This window comes from Chaetodon trifascialis, chromosome 12, assembly GCF_039877785.1.
Source record: "Chaetodon trifascialis isolate fChaTrf1 chromosome 12, fChaTrf1.hap1, whole genome shotgun sequence".
NCBI classification, from domain to species: domain Eukaryota; kingdom Metazoa; phylum Chordata; class Actinopteri; order Chaetodontiformes; family Chaetodontidae; genus Chaetodon; species Chaetodon trifascialis.
Genome location: NC_092067.1, coordinates 9072366 through 9093266, shown reverse-complemented (window position 1 = coordinate 9093266; position 20901 = coordinate 9072366). Strand labels below are relative to the sequence as shown.

Here is a 20901-nt window from a genome sequence, read left to right as displayed (position 1 = left end):
CAAAGAGTGAAATGAGAGGCTAGTACACACACCTCTGTTTATGTGTTTGTTTTCTCTGAGTGGGTGTGTGTTCTCACAGTGGCCGTCTATACTGGATCAACTGCATTTCATTCTGTGGACGGCAGGCTCACGCTGACCTGGATGGCCGGTTGGAAACTGAGCTCATCTAGGTCCAGAGCAAGCTGCACATCATCATCAGGCATCACTGTGAAAACCTGGAGAATGCAGTCAAAAGAAACAGCCCTTTCACCACAGCCTAAGAATTGATCAAATTCCCTTTCGGTCAACTGGTTGCATTTCATACACAGTACAAAATGTAAACAACATGGTTGAGAGCTTCTCAGGGTAGCTCAGCATGCATCCAGGAGAGGGCAGTGTTACCCAGAGAACGGGTGGGGACTGCACCGAATGTTTGATCTGAGCAGATGTATGCGAGGGGAATCATTAAACAGCATCTGTCCACTCAATTACCCCCTTCGTTAGTCTAATCCCACGTTTTTTTATTCATAGAGGGATAATTAAATTCCTCATAAACTGAATTGAATGACCGTGTAAAGCAAGAGATGATGAAAAGGGGCAACAGGCGTTGTAAAGGAATGCTGGGATGGCTGGAACAACAATAAAGACTTGTGTTTGAGGAGGTCCTTTGTAGAGTGCAAGCAGCATTAAAAAAATATGGGGAGCTGAGAAAGATTTTTGTACTATTGCGAAGCCAATTAAAATTCCAAAAGGTGAGTAGTTTCAACCCTGTATTTAGGGAGCTGGGATTAAAATTTTAGACAATTTTCAGTCTCATATTGGGCAGCGCCTGATGAAATTTAGACTAGACCATTTCTATGAGGAAGTGTGGATCAGTTCATACTGGGTAGACACTGTCTTCAGTTATCATATGTAGTATCATATGTTATTTCAGATACCACAGATGCCATCTTTACTTAAAGGTGGGAAGCTTCCTAGGCCAGTTTTGTGTCTAGATTCAGTGAAAAACCTCTCCAGGTTCAAGGATGGCATGCAGGCTGGGACATAAAGGAACGTAGTTTAGTGTGACAAACATGGCATCAACAGTTAATCAGGAGAATGAACTGACACTGAGATCGTGCCAAAATCTTGTTCTGTATCTCTGTTTGTGTGGTCCATCATAAATTAAAGGAATCTTAATACTTACATCATATTGAAGATTTTTGTAAAAGTGTCACACAACTTCAAAAATATCCAGCATAAAAAGCAAGAAGCATTCATCTCGGTCATTAAATCCTCCTGCTTATCTGAAAAACTCAAAATCACCAAATTTGGAGATATGTGGTTTTCATTGGACATCTTACATTATGTATTAATGTATTTGGGGAATTGGTCACATTAAGGTTCAATTCCCTCACTATACAAGCTGAAAGTATGTAGTGTAATGTAAAGGAAATGACATCTGACACTTCTTTTGCTCATAGATGCCTCCGCAGTGCAGGCCTTTATTAGAATAATTAAATACTTGATAAAGCTACAGATTTATAATAATTTACAAAATATTTCATGTTTGAAGTCCACACAAGTACATAAGATAGATCTGACTTTTAATTACATTCACAGTCATAAATCTAAAAGTTGCTTTCATCTGCTTGTTCTCGCAATGAGAGCAAGAGGCCTGATTTAAGTATAAAGTGACTAGATGAAAAATTAACATTTAAACGATCAGAGGAGACAACGTGGAGTAAAATAGAAGGACAGAGACAAAGCATTGACGCGGAAGGACATCACAAATTATTAGAGCTGCTGTCATGAAACAGCAGAACAGTAGAAAACACACACAGCAGCAGCTTCTCGGGTCATTTCCTCTCCTGCCGCAGTCTGCTTTAACACCAGATGTGCCTGCATAGAAAAACTCAGTAATCATAATGAGTGGAAATCACAGAGGAAAAAGATTAAATCCCCCACAAGTACGAAATCGTCACCGCATGTCAAAACAGCGGCTCAACGAGTCTCGTTGATAACCTGCACGCTGTAATACTTTCTGAACAGCTCTCAACCTGGATAAAAAAGACTAGAAAAAAAGCATTGATCGGGGGAGAGCAAGAGGAAATGAAACAACTTGGAGTCAGCCAGCAAGCTTCCCAGCTCATCTGTAAAGACACGGCAGGATGCGCTGCGCCTCATTCTCTAAATGTCGATGAGGTCGTCGCCGCTCTCGTCGCTCTCCACAGTCAGCTGGCGGGTCCACCACTTCTTCACCTCAGACCCTGAAGAAGCCTCGTCGTTGACAGGGTTCATCTTACACACTATGGACTTGACGCTTGTGCGACCTGACACAACACAGGGATAAAACGGAGGATTCACAGCCTGACTCTCATCTCATCAGCCTGCGTTTCTTTGTCTTTCATTTTTTGAGTTCCAGCGTAAATAAGTCGTAAATAAGAGTTTTTAACTGACTTTTCTGCACAAATAAATGACTTCTTCTCCAATACAAAGTCACATAGAGCCCTGGTTTTCTACCCAGAGAGACACACTTGGGAAAAGATTTGTTCTGCTTCAGAGTCACTTCAACACGACGTCCTCTACAAAACCATGCTACTTCTATTAAAAAGTATGCAGCGGCATACGCACCTGCAGGCAGCCGCCACTGTCCCAGCTTCCTCTGTGGTCTCCCCAGGTCTGAAGAGTCCTGCCTGTAGCCTCCTCTGTCTGACAACGTGGGGCTCAGAAGCTGCTGGAGACCACTCATCTAAACAAAGGGGACAACATTTTTTTCACCAGTGTGAGCGCACACCTGCAGATTGTATAATGCGCTTGCTACATATCAAGCTGTGAGCAAGTGTGAGTGTGTATGCGGTGTTGGTATGGATGCCTGGCTTTACCTCAGGCTGCGAGGGGTTGTCTGGGTTGTTAGCGTTGTGGTCTTCACTTGGCACAGTGGTCTCGATGCTGGGGGGGTTGAGGAAGCGGCTCAGCTCCTGCTGCTGGCTCTCTCTCAGGCTGTGGATGATGCTACACGACTGCTGCTGCTTCTGCAAGTGCACACGGACACATGTCGTCAGTGTGTGGTACTGTAGTCTGTGGAGACGTACTGTACGCGTGTGAGCAAGAAAAAAAAACCAAGCCTGGTAAAGAGTGTGTTTTCTCAAGGCATGCTTGTGTGTTTTCTGTTGGGACACTCACCGCCCGGATGCGTTTGAGGCACTTCTTGAGCCACATGCGTATGGTCTGTTTGGCAACCTCTTCTTCAATGGTGTACTCCAACTGTTCCCTGGCCAACAGCTCCTCCAGCTGGAGAGACTTTCTAATGTCCACTGAGCGATATGACAGCATGCTGCACGATTACACAACACACCCCACACACAGAGACATACAGCCAAGAGAGGGACACATTCAGAGGAATATTATCAGGGCTTTAAAGCAAAAATACAGTCCTACAGGTGAAGCTGTACAAGTCTACGTCGCTCAGAAACAGCACCAGGACCTAAGTGAAGTTTGAAGACCTCGAAACCCTGTAATGATGGAATGTAATATCACTACCTCGACACTTCCATGACCCCCAATTATTTGGATCAAGGTGGTGAAGACATCCATTCCCAATGTGCCTTTCATTACACACAATTTGTTCTGTCCTGTGCATAATAAAGAGCTCGTCCACAGAAGATCCCTCTGAGCAGGATTTTAATTGGACAGAAAGGGCAAATATCTTTGTTGCAGCTCCACTCAGAGATTTGGACTGATAAAACAGGTGTGTATTAACATTCAAATCTTGCCTAGTGGAGGAAACATGTTAATTTACCACATAATCCTTTTTTTTTCTTCGAAGACAAATCGTAAGGCCGCAAAGGACGGTGCAGCTCAGCAGTGATGTTGCACTGTGTTCACCTACGTGGTGCATGTGGTGCTCCATCTTTACCTGAGCACGTCATGGAAGGTCACATCTCCTCCACTGTGCAGTCGCTCCATCTCATAGCACATGTGCTTAAACAGCAGCTTGTCTTTGTCCAGGTCCACCTCCAGCCTGCCTCGGAGCAGACGAAGCAGGAACTTCACCCTGGATGTCGGGATCACGCCCTGGAGGAACAGTCACGGAAATCACAGGGTTATTGAGGAGGGGGAGAGGTGGCGAATGCTGAGGCTTAGACCTGAATTTGAACTCTTTGAGATTTGTGTTGAACTTCTAATCTTCAACTCATTTCAATCAACTTTTAACACCACCTAGAATTGAATCATATGCTGCCCCCTGCTACAACTTTCTTTCTACTTTGCTACCATGATATCTCATTCTTTTTAAGCATAATGCTGCTGAGACCTCACAAACCAGATACAAATGCCTACACACACAGGACATAATGTCTGCGTGTTATAATTATACGTGACTGCATAAACAATTGAAAAGAAAAGCCTACAGTGCATCTGGATGACATCATAGATAGATGGAGGTGGGGGATCTACATTTTTAATCCAGCCGCTGCTGCTCTAATTACTTTTATTCCTATTACTCAACTTCATTCCCTTCAGCCCGTCTCATTAGGCCTCATCCTGCTTTTATCTTCTCCATATTATCGTTTGCTCACAGCCATACGATCGTCACCCTCTCCCCTCTGCTGTGTCCTCGTCCTCTCTCCTATCGCTAATTTCTCACCTCTCGTTTGTCATCCACCATGTTCCAGATGATTTGGAAGTGCCTCAGGTCGTTATAGCTCAGCAGCTGGTCCTCCTCGGTGGAGTAGAACAGAGAGAAGTTCTCCACGATGATGGCTGTGGCAATAGCAACAGATATCATTACTCACGGATCCATAACAGCAGTGTCTGTTTTCATTTTAAGACGCATCAGATATCATCTGTACAATGACACAGGTTGGTCTACTGCCCTTCAGAGCTCTAAACATCTATTTATTTTATGATGCCATGAGTTAACAGCACAGGCCTCTGGGAGGCTGAATGACTGATGTTACAATAATGTGTTGATAGAAACCCAGACTGTTGGAATAATGAATCATGACACCAGTTCAAGCATGAAGATGATCCCTACGACCTTCCACTCAATGCTCTCTTTTGCTTTTATTCATACAACCATATGCATACATTGCTTCTTTTGTATATGTGATTTTCAAGGTTCTTTATTTTTCACGCTATTTGCAAAAGGTCAGCGGTGGCTCTCATATCATGATAAGTACAGTATCTGTGTTTGTGGCTCACCATCTGTGGCTTTCCAAATGAAAATGCAACCCATTCAGGAGTGAACACTACAGATACAGTCAACAAAAGCAGAGAGTACACACTGTAGATTATATTCAAAGATTATGTTGATAGTTGGTTTGACTCCCTCTTCTTGTATGACAGCCACTGACATGATTAAGAAATACTCATTTCTGAAAGGATCTGATCATTGGGCAGATAATAAGCTGTAATAAACTCAACTCTTGTCTCTAGAGAAAGTCTTTGCTTCTGGAGAGATGACAAAACTACACACAAGTGTGCTTGATGGGTTCTTCAGCCTTGCATAATATGAGGCAGAAAATGAAATAGAGCCCTTGCTGTAGCCAAAGCATAGGCTTGTCATCCTTATGGGTGGCTTTTATGCATGCAATGAATTACTTCATGAGAACTCCCACAATGAGAATGCCACTGATACAAGCACACCTACACACACTGACCTACGAGTAGGTTGAGCATGATGTAGGCTATGATGACGTAAAAAGAGCAGAAGTAGATAAGCGCTCCAGCGTAGTTGCCACAGTCAGTCTCCCAGTAACGATGTTTGTCTGGGGTGCAGAATGGGGCCTGCACCTGAGGACAGAAAAAAACAAAACATAATTTGCAAATGCTCCTTGAAAAGTTACATTAAAGGGTTGTTTCAACCAAAGTACAAAAACAACAACAACATATTTTTATTTACATAGTGATATCTTGCAATGCAGATAACCATGTCAGCATTTTCACTTCTTTGCTCGAAAGCAGTTCCAGTGAAAACTGCTGACAATGAGGTCTGTGGAGTATCCAACAACTGGAACTAACTGGACTGACTGTTAATTTTGCTGTGAGCATCACAAACAAATATCCATTCGCCTCCATTGTGCTGGGGTAGCGGCAGAAAATTGAGGTGAAGTGACCCTTTCAACACCAAATATAATAGTTTGTCTCTTCTTTTGTCTGCAGGGAAGTGTGTTAGACCTACGGTGCATCTTACCATGCAGTCATGCATGATTTTATTCCAATCCTCCCCTGTGACAATACGGAAGAGGACAGTGATAGCCTTGCCCGCTGTGGAGAAGTTGGCATGCCTGCAATTAAGGGAGACAGAGAGAATCAGACAACTCTATAAAGATGTGTTTCACTGCATCTACTGCACACAGCCTGCTGTGATCATCAGCTGGAACAAGCAGGGTCTGGTCAATAGACGGGACCCTTACCGGTTGATGTTCTCTCCATATTTGACTGTTCCAAAGAGAACGACGCCGGCAAATGCATAGCAGAGGAGGAGGAGGAACATGCCCACGATGATGAAGAAGCTCTTGTACATGCTGACTACAACAGTCAACAGCAGCATCTTGAGAGTCACCTTCATTCACCACACACAGACACACACATTCAGAGGCATGTTTTCTTGTTCTAATACACATTTTTAGCAAACGACACTAAAGTTTGTTTTTGCATGAAACAATATACTCACATGCTTCCCACATATTGTAAAGAACCTGAAGACGATCACGCATGTGCCCATCATGTAGGTATACGCATTCTAGAGGGAAAAATATTTGAGTTATTTGAGTACACTGATGACCAACCCTGATTTCCAAAAAGTTGGAAACTTGATGTGACAGTAATTTGTCTAACCAGTAAGGAAAAATGCAGGACTATCCAGATGACACCCAGTGATGTGACCAGCAGGTCATAGCGATTCCGCCTGCTCTGCCAGTAACCCGCTGGAGACATGGCTATCAGCTTCATGGTCACCTGGGTAACAGCACCAACAAGCAACATCAGACAGACGTCTGTACCCAGAGCAGGAAATCAAAGTAAAACCTTGAAACTGATGCGTGAGTAGATGGGATCACAGGCGGCTCACCTCCAGTACAAATATAAAGGTGAAGACTACTGACATGGTAGCGAGAGGAAATGTTACTTGATCATCTACGTCCCACTGGAGAAGAGCAGATCCACACATGACATGTCAGTTCAAATTCTCTGTGTAATACACGTACAAATGAAATGACATGATGCATCGTGATATGGCTTCACCTTGACTGAGAGCAGCACTGACTGCGCCAACACCAGCACAGCAATGCCCCGTTTGAAGAAGGGATGTTGGGTGATGTCATACATCTTGGCCCGGAAACCCCCGTTTTCTGTCAGGCAGAGAGAAGACCAGACAATTATTGACACCTGCAATATGTTCACTGCACCGGAGTGGACTCTTCTCTCTTCTCTCTGATCAAGACAGGGATCAGATCTGAATGTCTGAGTCGACTGTCGCGGTGGTCTTTAGAAGTTAGCATGTGCTTGAATCTGTGGCAGCATCCTTTACCGTCCTGAAGATGGCACTCATGGACTGCTTGGGTGTTCCCTTCAGTGTGATAACTGTGCTGCAGGTCTGACACACACTCATTTTATGTCGACTGGTTTGTGTCAAGATAAGGTAAAAACCCAACAGTGCAAATGTGCCTTAGATTTTGTGAATTGAGAATTGTGAATGAGACTCACTGGTTTCAAAACTGACTCAGTATTTCAGTGCCTACTAAAATATAAATTGGACTTATCTCTATTTGAAAGGTGATGAGACAGGCTGATGTGATTGGCCATAACCGAAGCCCACTCTGACTCTACCTAATGATGCTAAAGTCTGTTTGCCACTGTAAAGCTGCAAAATTCAATTTCTAATGGACTTGCATTTCAAGTTCATGCTTGTTTCCTGCCAGCATTCTAGCTTTGTGTCACATTTTACCCTTATCACAACAAATCCTTGTTAGAAGAGATCCTTGTTGTAAATCTTTGTCACGTCTGTCCCTTGTGTCCACTTAAACGCAGGGCAGCTTAATGAACCTAAAATAGAAATGTAACAACAGTACGTCCAGCGGCAGGCTCTGTGATTGCATACGACTGCTGACCACAGAGGCAATTTTTGCAAGTACTTTTGAGTAGGAGCGTGTGAGTAAAGGCCAGCTCAGTGCTGTAACGATCTGCCAGGAGTGAGTGAGTGGCGCCAGTGCCGAGGGCCTTTGGACGTGGATCAAAGTCAGGTTGAGACTGCTGGTGTCAGCGGCACTGCCGACTAAAACTGAAGCCATTGATTTTCTGTTAGTTCTCAGCCTCGACTGAACTAACAGGCGATTTCCCACACTGTCTCCGAGGCAATTCAACTATTCTCACGACTCTCATCACAGGAGGAAGAGCAACAGTGTAAACGTTCAGTATTCCCATGCTGACATGCGATCGACAGCAATGTAGAGTTTGCTTGTGTTTCAAATTTAAGCAAACTTCACATTCACCCGGTTGCTGTTTGTCCATGAATGTGAATTCAAAGCTGGTAGTTTACTACAACAGAAGTGTGAGAATTTGATCAGTTGGGTAAATAAATTTCCTGTAGAAGTCTGTGACAGGTGTGATTCAGCGTCTGAGCCACTCGTGCTATCTGTCCTCCTGTTCGGCTTTTTCATTCCTGCTGCGGCTCATCATTTGGGTATCATGATGAATCCCCACAGGCATCAATTCTCAATGAAAAACAAGGAAAATTAAATATGGATTAATCATGCAGGTGCTACTTAACAATGCACCAGCGCACATCACATGATCAATCAGAGAATGGGGCCCAGACGTGACTTTCATTATGTCTCGCTTGATACTCTATTACTGAAGTGTTTGGTGCATGTGTTTGTTGGTTTTTTTTTTTCAATGTATGAGCACCTGGGCGAGGGGGCAGGTGGAGAGGTTGGGCTATTTTCAGTCGACTCTTCAGATCCTCCCATCTCCTCTGGTCGACTGTTAGGAGAGCAGTGCCCTGACGGTGAGAAATACAACACATTTAAATGCCACACATGAGGTACACACACGTAAAAAGACCATGAAAATAATCTAATAAAAGATCCATATGTGTGCAACTCTTACCTTGTTCTCGTTGAAGTTTGCAATGACAACGCCTACAAACAGAGTGAGTCCAATCATGCATCCCAGAAAGACAAAGACATGGATGTAGATGCCATGGATCTGCAGGCACAGAGGCATTTAAGCTGTTACAGCGTTCTTAGCATGGAGGAAACAGCAGTGAAAAAGAGGGAAAGGTAAGGTAAGGTAGAGTCAGGTTCAGTACCGGTCCAACGCGGTGAATAATGACATCTCGGACCTCCACCCAGCCTTTGAGTGACAGCACCTCAAACAGAGCCAACATGGCATTTCCCACATTGTCAAAGTTAAAATTACGAGGGTTTGCCCTGAGGAAGGATAGATTACATCAATCTCTGGCTGCAGAAAAAAAAACAATCTTAAATCAAACAGTAGCAGAAAAATGAGCAGCTGTACCAGACTCTTGGTACCCAGAAGCCAGGCTTCTTCTCTCCGGGCTTCAGTTTCAGGTTGAGGTTTTTGGAAACGCTGACATTTATCCGGAATATACCATGACAATCGTCCTGAAACCAACAACACAATTTACAGCAAAACATGAAGAATGAAGCAACCATTAGAACAGAGGGTAACGCAGAAAAAACATGGAAGAAAAGAAAGAAAAAGAGAATATGACACTAACAGTGAACTTGTTTTTGCATAATGCATAAGAAGTCTTAATAATTTATCTTAACTAAAGAGTCATAACAGTTTGAAGACAACGTATTTCTCCTCATTGATATGCAATGTGTTATTCAGCCATATAAATACATAATAATCAGTGCAGTCCAGTTAACTCATACAGAGACGTAGTGATCATTTAGAACAGTAACTAAAATTGCAAAGATAAAATGCAAGTTGGACTAAACTGGAACTCTCCATAGAAGCACTGAGCACTATAGTGTGAAAACTCCTCTAAAGGCTTTTCAATACTAAATGATTATACAGAAATAAACTAAATGATTATACAGAAATAAACTAAACGATTTTACAGAAATAAGATGAAAGAAGTATGATGACTGCCGTTAAGAAAGTCGGATAAAAGGAACCACCCGATTATTGATTTGACAGGGGAAACCCTTGTACTTGTGCTTCTCTGCAGGGAGCGTGGAATGGATGGGGGTGGTTTAGTGTGGAGATTATGTTTCTTGCTGTACCCGTTTAAGGATATGGGGGTCGTTGCACTTGGCAAGCTTTCCGGCAAACAGTTGAACTCCGAAGCTTGCAAACACCAGCATTAGTGTGAGGAGCAGAATGGAAACCTGCAGGAGAATCAATCATGAGTTTAAGGCAGACAGTTCAACATAATCCAAGACTGTGAGATTAGAGAGTGGGATAAGGGTGTCAGACAGCTGTGGATGTAGAGACCTCAGCTGGGAAAACGCAAGTCAGACCCACAGAGGATCAGTAACTATTGCAAGCTTGTGATAATATAATAAAATCCTTGGTAGGCACAACAAAAAAAGGTAAGCAAAGCCCAGAAATGGCCAAGAATGTAATAACATCAAGAGCACAATCTAATAAAGATGAATAAAATGCATTTGTGTATAAATCCTGGTGGTATTTTGCATGTTTTAAGCCACGCATTATAAATCATGAATACTTTACTGCCAACGTGGTTTCCAAAGCATATAGTTTTTGTTTTTGTTTTTTTTTCAGACATCTCACAGCTTTTTTGCGACTATTTTCCAAACAGTGCTGCATTCAAGGCCTATCATCACACGCAGATTAAGTTTAATGTTAGAAGGCACTGAAGCGAAATGGAAACAAGTAACTACCTGCCAGATAAGAAAAACACAGGTAATGCTTTATTTTATCATCACTTAGGTTTCCAATTATTTCCTAGAGTTTTCTCCTACGTATGTAAGTGGTCACAAGTTAGCTAAAAGACGAGAGGAGAGAGAGCGAGAGAGAGAGATAGAGAGAGAGAGAGAGAGAGAGAGAGAGAGAGAGAGAGAGAGAGTGTGTGTACTTTCTAAAACAATACAGATAATGTAATAATAGTAATATAATGTAACGAACACTTTAAAGCCGGTAGATTCTGAAAGTAGTTACAACATTATAACACACACAAGTGGCAATTGTACACAGCCAACCACAAACCAGGAAAATCTCCTTGAATCCCTTGAGAACCTCCCGCACCACCTTCCTCATCTGGGGTACCAGCTTGAAGATCCTGAGCGGACGCAGGCAGCGCAGCATCATCAGCAGCTGAGCCCCAGACTCAGGAGGGACGTCAGGAGGCAGCCAGCACAGAAAGATCAGACTCACCTACAGCAGGGAGGAGAGGCGCAGCAGGGCAGTGATGGATGGTTACGGGGAAGGAAAACATTCTGCTCTTTGCATTGTATACATGCAAGTGAGATGCACCTGAGAGGTTGAGTGTGAGGCTAACAAACTATGATGAACACTGTAATGTTAAATTAAAATGAGATTTCTTACAAGATAGATGAAGATGTCCATGACTCCTCCAAAGTCTCTGATGACAGCCGTTGGGGTGAAGAACAGACCATCGGCCATGATTTTCAGGTTGAGCTCGATGCTCATAAAGATCACGAACACATACTCCCCAATCTGAAACAGAGGGCATGGGCGTGAACAGCACGTGCGCAAGAATGTTTCCGTTCGCTTGTTCATCGATCCATCTGCCTTTAATACCTGCAGTGTGGGGACGTGCATGACCCTGGTGAAGGGTGATTCAAACATCATGGAGATGCAGGAGCAGATGGTTACTACAATCATAACCCAGTCCAAATAGGTGACAAGGCCCAGAAGATCGCTGCAGGGACACACATATTAACACAGGTATTTTTCAGAATACACAGAGAAATTGGGCGTTAAGTAGTTTAAGAAAACTATTTGGTTTGCAAACCAGCTAACACTCAGGGATAGCTCAAGAGAAAGAAAGGGGGGCAGACAAAGAGAGAAGCAGGATTACGTGAGGAGAGGTATGAGACAGTGTGTGTGTGTGTGTGTGTGTGTGTGTGTGTGTGTGTGTGTGCGCGCGCGCGCGCGCACATGTGTGAGCAGACCAATCTGTTCTACAGCAGGTAGTCAGTAAAAATCCCCCGGCACCAACAGTATCTGATACAAAGGGACTGCCTCTCACTTTAATAATCAGACTCTGTGCTGGGATGAATTACAATCAGATTGCATAATGGGTGAAATCTATTTCACAGCTCTTCACTTCACAATTTTCATTCCTTACCACAGTTTTCGGGAAACATCACAGGCAGGCAATTAAGCTAGAGTATTAATAAATATTCCACTGTTGTAGAACAAAGAGATCAATAGCGGGTGAAGGAATCAATAATTCATCACACTTACTACAGCTGGTGGTATTTGGTGTTCTTCACAGCTCCTGTTATGGGGTCAGTTTTGGATCTAGATGTGAATTCCCACAAAGAAATTAAATTGTCAACATTTTGAAAAAGGCTTCATAAAACTGGACGTTCATCTTAGCTGCTAATATGCTGCAGATTTAACATCGTAAAAACTGGTATAACACTGGCATAAAGAAATCATAGATAGGTGGGTAAACATGAATGCCTTTATGGAGTTTATTGATATCATGTTACAAATTTGAAAAATTGAGTGCTGAAGTCCAATATGTGACTATTTAAAGCCATGAGAGGCTGCCAAGAGAAGCATATTCAGATAAAAGAGTGATCTTACGCATTGAAGCGAGCGCGAACAATCATCCTGCAAAAGTTCCTGAAGCGGTGCTCCCGCCCCACAATGAACAGTGGCTTATCAAAGTAAGGGTGATTTTCTCTTAATTCCTCCTCCTGGACTTTTCTGCTCAGCCAAACAAGCACAGAGATTGGACAAACACCAGTTACTATACATGTATCACTGGCAAAGCAAGGACTGAATGTTACAACTGAAAATGTTTTGTCAGAAACCTACTTTACAGGCGGATAATGGGTGAATGTGTGTGAATACCTTTTCATTTCTGCTTGCTCTTTCTTCTCTTGGATCATCTTGATCTCGCTGTCCTCTCTCTGTGCATTACGATAGCGTACTGTACTGGAATGCTGTGGAGAGAGGGGCGAGAATGAAATGATAAAAGATGCATTTCAAAGGTCCGGTGTGCAGGACTTAGTGGCATCTAGTGTTGAGGTTGCAGATTGCAACCAACTGAATAGCTCTCACTGTAGGAGGAACTACAGTGGCCACACAAAACAATGTTTGGTTTGACCTTTCTGGGCTACTGTAGAAACAAGCAGTGCAACATGCCAGACTCCATGGAAGAAGCAGCACTGCCTCTGTAGATATTAAGAGCTCATTTTAAGCTAACGTGAACACAACAGTTGTTATTGTCAGGTGATTATACACTAAGGAAAACATAATTCTGAATATTATATTCCATTTCGGCCAATAAATGCCCCTAAATCCTACACATTGGACCTTTAAGGAATACTGGTGGAATAAATACATACAGCCTTGTTTGAGCCATTATGAGCTAACAGCTAATCTGAGACCATACAACCTCACAGTGCAAGATGTTTGTCAGGCTTTGTGTGTGTGTGTGTGTGTGTGTACGTGTGCTCACATCCTGGGTGAGTGTCTCCAGGGACTTCCCACGGCTGATTCTCTGACTAGTGGAGCCATGTCTCAGTGATCTGCAAATTCAAAAAGCATAAGGTATAGTTGTTTGCATTTCTGGATGTATGTGTGTGTGTGTGTGTGTGTGTGTGTGTGTGTGTGTGTGTGTGTGTGTGTGTGTGTGTGTGTGTGTGTGTGCTGTCAGACCTGCGCTCTTGCCGTATGTGATGCTGGACACTGAGTATGGAGCGTTCTTTGGCTGGCTGGCCTTCAAAGGATCCACTTAGCATACGCTGTCTGGTACAAGCCCTGGGAAACACAAACATGATCAAAATGAAGACAACTTAAAAAAATATCAGTGCGTGAGGACAACAACTGGCAAATCACAACACAGCTGGATCTGGTCGACAAGCTATATGTGGTCTTTGCCATTCTGGGTCCAAATGAGTGGTGATCCAGTCTGGCATTTTAAAACAGGTTGAAATCATTCCATTAGTCAGACTGTGTGTGTGTGTGCATGTGTGTGTGACTCTGGGCATCCCTGTCTGTTCTGGCTAACAACAGAGTCATGTACCAGAACAGAGCTAATGACACTGTGGGCACCAGCAGTGTGTGTACTTTAATCATTTATGGAGACTCGGAGTGATTACTTGTTTATTGGCAGTAAGCATGCATGAGTGCCTGCGTATGCTGTGTGTATGTTTGCCTATGTTGGTGCGACTGTGAGCCTAATTGTGTGTTTGTGTGGAAGATGGCAGGCCAGACAGAACGTGTTATGACTGCTGATATGCTGTCTATCTTTCAGACTGACTGAATAAGGGAGGGGGGGGTGGGGGGAGCGAGCCAGATTGGACACGGTGGCGGAGAGCTAATCTACACTTAGTGCCAGCTCTGCCATGCTGAACAGCAAATTATCCATTTACTTCACCGCGACAATAAATGAGTCTGAAGAGGGTCTGTGTGTGTGTGCGTGAGACAGAGAGCGAGAAGGATTAACAATACCAGAGTGCTGTTACAGCACAGCTACATCTAATATGCACACACATTATTACTTTCACCCACACAAAGGCTGGCATGTATTTCAGGATGATGCATACTAAACACATCTAGCTGGGGTCTCCAAAGACTGTGTCAATCCAAAGTCTTAGAATCTCCTGATTGAAAACAAAAGAACACAAACAACTGACAGTGAAACGGGGGGAACTGTTTAAAATTGCAGGTCAAAGGACATTTCCATATGTGGGGGAATTGGGTTAGATTTGGTTGAAAAATCTTGGTGACAACTGTTGTTTCAGCAACATTTCAATGAACCCAAACACACACTGAAATACAGTTAGTACAATGAAACAATGATTCAACCAGTTTTAACCTCTTAACGTCTTTTGACCAGCAAATCAACACAACCATGCTTACTGGGGAGGTGTGGACGTGTCTTACCGCAGGATTTTATTGATAGTAGTTTCTTTTTCCAGAAGGTTGCGAGCTCGGATACTAAATATTGACCTGCGAAGCTGAGAGAGCCCGTAGTGGAAGTCCATTAAGTGGCAGTTTGTAAAATTTAGTGCACAATCCAAAAACACACTATACACACAACAGCAAACATTAGGGAGGATTTGCTACTGCTACTGTAGTTCTTATTGCTGTGGTTTATCTTCTGTACATATAGCCATGAAAATGGAATTATGTATGAGACAAAGAGAGTGAGTGAGGAAGAGAACGGGTGTGTGAAAGCACCTTTTGGTCGATATACTTGTTGTCTTCAATGGCTGAGCGTTTGGAGTGGTCACAGGAGGAGGATGAAGCGGAGGGGAGACGCCGGAACAAACAACTGGTGTCCTGCTGCTGACGATCAATGAACTGCTTCATAAAGCTCTCCCTGGAGGACGCGACAAACGGCACATACACGCAGATGTGATGAATTTATAATACGTGGTTTCCTACTGAAGAAATCCACATGCTTAAAGACTGAGGAAATAAGTCGTATTGTGACGTCAGGTCATCTTGATGCAAATTCAGCTGCAAAATGTACCAGTGGAATCTCTTGCTGCAGCAGCCTGGCAGATGGGTGGCAGAGGGGGATTTCTGGGGGAGTGAGGACCCAGCTGTGCTCTAATCAGCAACCCAATGAAAAAACTGATTATGAGGTCCACTGTGTTGGATACGGTTTCATTCTGGCTAAAAGGTGCTCTCCTGCTAAACACTGCAGAAGATACAAAAGGACTTGTTGCAGAATATTACTGGCTATCTATTTTTCTCTGGTTCTTTTCCTTAAACCATGTCAGAAACATCAGGAAAATGATGGCAGCATTAAAAGGTTTTGCATCTTTCATGCTCACTGTGGGGCTGTTTCCACAATAAAGGGGAAATCACTGCTATAAAATGTTGTTTTTGTGCTTTGATTTTCTGTTGACATGGTCTGTTTGTTGTTCATTTTAGTGACCTACTTCTTCTTTTTATGCCACACTCTAACTCTTACTGGTGATAAAACATAAAGTGGTTCAATTAGTTTGTGCCAAAGAATGTTTTGACTAGAGAGCCTGTTTTTAGAACAGCTATTTAACAATCTTATTCAAATGGCTTGAGATCTGGGTCATACTGCAACATGATTCTTACCAGCAAATAATCATTAAGGTCAACATTAAATGCATGTTGCATGAAATGACTTGGTGTGTGTCTGCCTGTGACCGTGTACCTGATCCTGGGCACGGTGAAATCTGATGGGAGCTTGGAGATCTTCACCATCTGAGGTCTGTTGGGGAACTTCTCAAAGATCCTCAGCCGTAGCGGGAGCTTCTCTTTGGTGTCGGCGTTGGCTTCACTTTGCTTGAGCTAAAGGAGGGAGCCAGAGGACCAGTTCAGGCACAGAAGAGCGAGACAAGATACAATAAAAGTGGGAAAAGTGATGCGAACGAGGAAGAGAGGGATTAAAATAAGATACAGAAGGAAAGAAGGAGACACTTGCTGTAGTTTGTGTGTGGAAAGTTTAGGGATTTTGATGTTACCCTTGGTATTTATGGAGAAAAAGCATGAGACTAAGCCTGCTATTGCAAGAGAAAACTGTGAAATGCAGAGGTTTTAACAAGGACTTAAGAGTGCAGCTTTACGTTTCTGCCTGATGATGGCAGCAACACACTTACCTACAATACACACACATACAAACAGCACAGACAATCACATTTAGGATGAGATCCCACTTACTTTCAGAAAAGAATGGAGAAGGCAACAAAAGAAAAAAGGAGATATTACTTTGGAGTGGCTAATGGAGAAAAGAAAAGGTAGTGACAGTTAGAATAATGTGCATGTGAGCAGGCCTCAGCACTGTGGAGCAGGCTGGAGAAGTAAAAAGATGACAAAGGGAATGAAACCAATTATTTCCATTTAATTACAAATGGGAGAGGCTGATTGAAATTCCCCTGCAGGTATTCTCTGCCTGGGTGCCTGGAGATAACCCCCGATGCACTGCAGATTAGGCCTGGAGGAGAACTCCTTTTGGAGCACTGGTGAATGGCAGCTTATCATTCTGAGCAGGAAACCGCTGTGAAATATATTGACTAGGCTTGTGAATGCTCCTCTGTCAGTCAGATTTTCCGTCTGTCTGCAAACGTGACTTGACGCCACTCGTGTGCATTGGTATTTTCTGTCTGCGCTCGTCTGACTGTGAGCGCCTGAGCGACTGGAACAGCCCCTCGTATGTGAGGGATAACAGCCGGGGGAAGGAGGGACCTGACAAAGGAGGGAATGGAAATCTGTCTATTCATTTTCTTCTACTAGGAGACTAAAATATGGGAGCTTCTTTTTTACCCTGAGTGGGTGAGTGGCGTACTGTGAAGACGGAATTATGCATCAACATTTGCTTGCCTCGGCTTTCTGTCTATATTCTGACTCCCAGGATAGACATGGGCACAAAGAGGCAGAGACAGAGGGAGGAAGAGAGAGTAAAACAGTAAAAAAGAGAGGCAAACCAAAAGGAATGTATGGAAGAATAAGCATGAGACAAAACTTAAGGGGTGATTACAAACGGACAAGTGGACTGTGGATCTAATATGGCTTAAAGCAATAAACTGAACACCATCTTATCCTATATCTGCTTCAGCAGTGTTGAACTGAAGCTAAAAATGTGTTGTTGTGCAGTTCTCTGGGTGAAACTTGCAGAAAGTGCTGCAGTCATCTCAAATACTACCTGTGCATTTGGTTGCTGAATTCCCGGCGAGCGATACACACACAAACAAAAATTCACAAACAAGCATGCACACATACACGCGCGCATACACACAGAGGAGAATTAATATGGACCATACTGTTCCCAGAGGTCCTAATCAATTGGGCCAACTCAGCGAGATGTGCATTTTAGCCAAGGCTCTACACCCTTTTCTGCAGCAGTATCCTGTTACAGTCAAACTTTCTGTGCCATGCATTGTGCCTTGCTGCTCTCTGTGCTTCATCTCCCTTTCTCCGCTTCTCAAGAGAATCAGTTATTCTCCGTCAAAATTATCTATCCACGTCTCTTTATACAAGACTGTCACAGGCTCAAAATCTCAGCTTCAGCTTCAGATTCTGTTCAATGCATCCTCCCCTCACTGATCTCCCTTTCTCCCATCCCTTCTATTTTCCCCAAAGAGAGAAAAAAAAGTTGCAAGGTGAGGAACAGACGTTCAATAAGATTCGCTATTAAAATCTTTTTCTCATAAATAGACCGGTGTAGTGTGAGTGATGCACATCTATTCAAGTAGTTGGGTTTATCTCTTTACTTATGCATGTGCTGCATCTGGGGACCCACCCACTGTGGAAACAAATAAGATGAGGATTTACTGAATTTAATTTCAATTCACCCTGGGAAAACAAATTGGAATCCGCTTGACCATGGACCATTTAGATTCTTTTCTTTGGGAAGTGCTCTGACACCTTATAGCAAATAACGTCCAGGAGGACAACGCAGGAAGAAGTGTTTGTCAGCGACACAACCAAACGCATAGTTTCCTTAATTATTGAGACTGTTTAAGGATGTTCAGCAAAAGGTTTACCTGGTAAGGAGGTGCACCTAGAAGTCACCATAGATCACGATTAACTGTATGTGCTAACACACTGGGCCTTTTGTCTAGTCAATACATGAGGTCAATAAAGCACACATGGACATGCAAGAGCTCAGGAACAGAGTACTTACTAGCAAAATCTATTTTCTACCGATTATTGGTTTTACGTGCTACGTATTACAGAAGAGGAATCGCTTTGTCCTGTGTCCAAGTGCACACATGCATTTAAATACGCATGGCATACTGTATGTGTTTCTGTCAGTGTACTTTAAGTGTCTCCAATCAATGTTTCTGTACTAACAATGGACAACATAACTTTGTATACCCGTATTTGTGTGTGAAAGGTATCAATGTAGCACTGAACCCACAGAGAGCTGTCACTCCACTCTGCAAAACTTCTCAGCTTCATGGAGCATTTTAGTGTCTTTCAGCTCATTGTTTTGGTTTTAGTGTCACAAAAGTCCAGCAGCATCTTGTCCTTTATACTACAATTTTCCTTGGCTACTGTCATTATCACCCCCGGCTGGTACTGCCCCTGCATACATGGGGGCACTTTTCATGCATAGGCGAAGCAAACCTTCCCAGTGATGCGTTGAACTCATCTGGTGTGTGTGTGTGTGTGTGTGTGTGTGTGTGTGTGTGTGTGTGTGTGTGTGTGTGTGTGTGCGTGTGTGTGTGTGTGTGTGTCTTTCACAGCTATCTTTGTGAGAACCAATTTCAGTTTTAGACCTTGGGAATACATTATGTCAATGAGGGTCCTCAAAACTATAGAGAGACAAAAGGGTGTGTGTGTGTGTGTGTGTGTGTGTGTGTGTGTGTGTGTGTGTGTGTGTGTGTGTGTGTGTGTGTGTGTGTGTATAGAAGAAAATGTCTCCGTGTTTCTCTTTATGTCACAGTGAATGGCTGGTAAATCAAAACTACTGCTTCGCTTGCCACAGATGAGATTTAGTGTATGGTGGTGTAACAATGGAGCCGAGACTAATGTGTTTTGCCTTGAGACCCATTCAGGTGACCTGCCACTGCTTCCCCCTCTATTCAAGCCAATTTCAGGCTCGGCTGAGCTGGGGAGCTTTCCATCCGGGATTTCCACAGCTTTCTTTCCTGACCAGCGCTGAGAGAAGAAGAAAAACTAATGCTGACCATTACCATTAGACCAAATTCAGTATAGCCATAGTTCAATGGGAGCACGGGAGGATAAAGCCTCAAAGATAAACTGCTGAAGAGTCTAACACTGAATGGTATGAAAACTAGATCAGAAAAGCATTTCAAATAAAAAAAAAAAACTCCTTTTGAAGGGCAAAGAAGTAAAGCACCTGCATAATGACACTACTTACTGTTAGGTTCAGTATTAATACCTCTTTATAATAAATATGATAACATACAACACATCCAAGCTGTCATGACAGCTTTATTTCACAGCTCTAAGATCATCTATGTTCCTCTCCAGGCCTGATACCATGATGACAACTATGCTTAACAGAATGACTAACCCATCTGTAAGTTGGACCCTTATCTGTTTGATGTCTGCAACCTTAAATTCATCCAGTTTCAAGATGAAAATAAGAGAACATAGGGGAGGCAGCAAAAGGCTGACCTAACAACTGATGCCCCAACTGTGAGCCAGCAACTTGGAAATCACTGATAAGGCAGAACAAAAAATAAGAGTCAAAATCACTCACAAGCATTGCGGTCATCGGAGCATTTTAGAATTAGCCTTCATTAAAAGAACTAGTTATTGACTCTGATGGGCCTCTGACTACTTGCTTTATCTATGGAATTCCTCTGAACTCTCTGATCAGTGCTGTGAAAGCGCCTCAGAGGCACGCAAACGTAGAGTATGAATATCTGTGAGTGCAGCCAATGGAACAACGGCAAACTGATGAACAGTCGCCTACAAAACTGCTGCCCACACACACTCGTCAAGTGCCTGTGGGAGGATATACGTACAGTCATCTGCATCATACCATTCAGACATCAGAGCCTGCCATTCACCAACAACACCAGACAACAGCTGTGTGTGTCAGAATGTGTGTATGAGTGATCATAGGCTGCACATTTTAGTATTAATACAGCACCTTCTGTGTAATTCATCATTCAGCATGGTAATTATCAGCACAGTGGAAGAAAAACAGTATATAATATATAGAAATTGCAACATATTCGTGGTCCCTGTGATGCATGCAAACCTCTTTTCACTACAACACTCCCTCACAGTCTTGGTTGGGTTCCCCAGGCCTTGGGCCAGTCCAGCAGTAATACCCAG

At 43.2% G+C, this 20901-nt stretch overlaps 1 protein-coding gene across 4 annotated transcripts in view; it reads right to left on the bottom strand.

The window, feature by feature from the left end:
• Positions 1–1433: 1433 nt before the first annotated feature.
• Positions 1434–20901, bottom strand: part of nalcn (sodium leak channel, non-selective) — a 66239-nt gene continuing 46771 nt past the window's right edge. For all 4 annotated transcript variants that reach the window (XM_070976639.1, XM_070976640.1, XM_070976637.1 and 1 more), the window contains 29 exons: positions 16301–16437; positions 15343–15484; positions 15046–15119; positions 13816–13917; positions 13616–13685; positions 13006–13097; positions 12736–12858; positions 12388–12444; positions 11719–11839; positions 11503–11634; positions 11164–11331; positions 10218–10322; positions 9481–9587; positions 9272–9392; positions 9070–9168; positions 8869–8962; positions 7207–7313; positions 7034–7108; positions 6802–6921; positions 6638–6706; positions 6378–6526; positions 6155–6248; positions 5622–5754; positions 4607–4722; positions 3878–4035; positions 3145–3295; positions 2844–2993; positions 2593–2710; positions 1434–2291 (listed from right to left, as the gene is read on the bottom strand). In XM_070976639.1, the coding sequence (XP_070832740.1) occupies positions 2149–2291; positions 2593–2710; positions 2844–2993; positions 3145–3295; positions 3878–4035; positions 4607–4722; positions 5622–5754; positions 6155–6248; positions 6378–6526; positions 6638–6706; positions 6802–6921; positions 7034–7108; positions 7207–7313; positions 8869–8962; positions 9070–9168; positions 9272–9392; positions 9481–9587; positions 10218–10322; positions 11164–11331; positions 11503–11634; positions 11719–11839; positions 12388–12444; positions 12736–12858; positions 13006–13097; positions 13616–13685; positions 13816–13917; positions 15046–15119; positions 15343–15484; positions 16301–16437 (3327 nt within the window). In that variant the 3' untranslated portion in view covers positions 1434–2148. The remainder of the gene's footprint in view (positions 2292–2592; positions 2711–2843; positions 2994–3144; positions 3296–3877; positions 4036–4606; positions 4723–5621; positions 5755–6154; positions 6249–6377; positions 6527–6637; positions 6707–6801; positions 6922–7033; positions 7109–7206; positions 7314–8868; positions 8963–9069; positions 9169–9271; positions 9393–9480; positions 9588–10217; positions 10323–11163; positions 11332–11502; positions 11635–11718; positions 11840–12387; positions 12445–12735; positions 12859–13005; positions 13098–13615; positions 13686–13815; positions 13918–15045; positions 15120–15342; positions 15485–16300; positions 16438–20901) is intronic.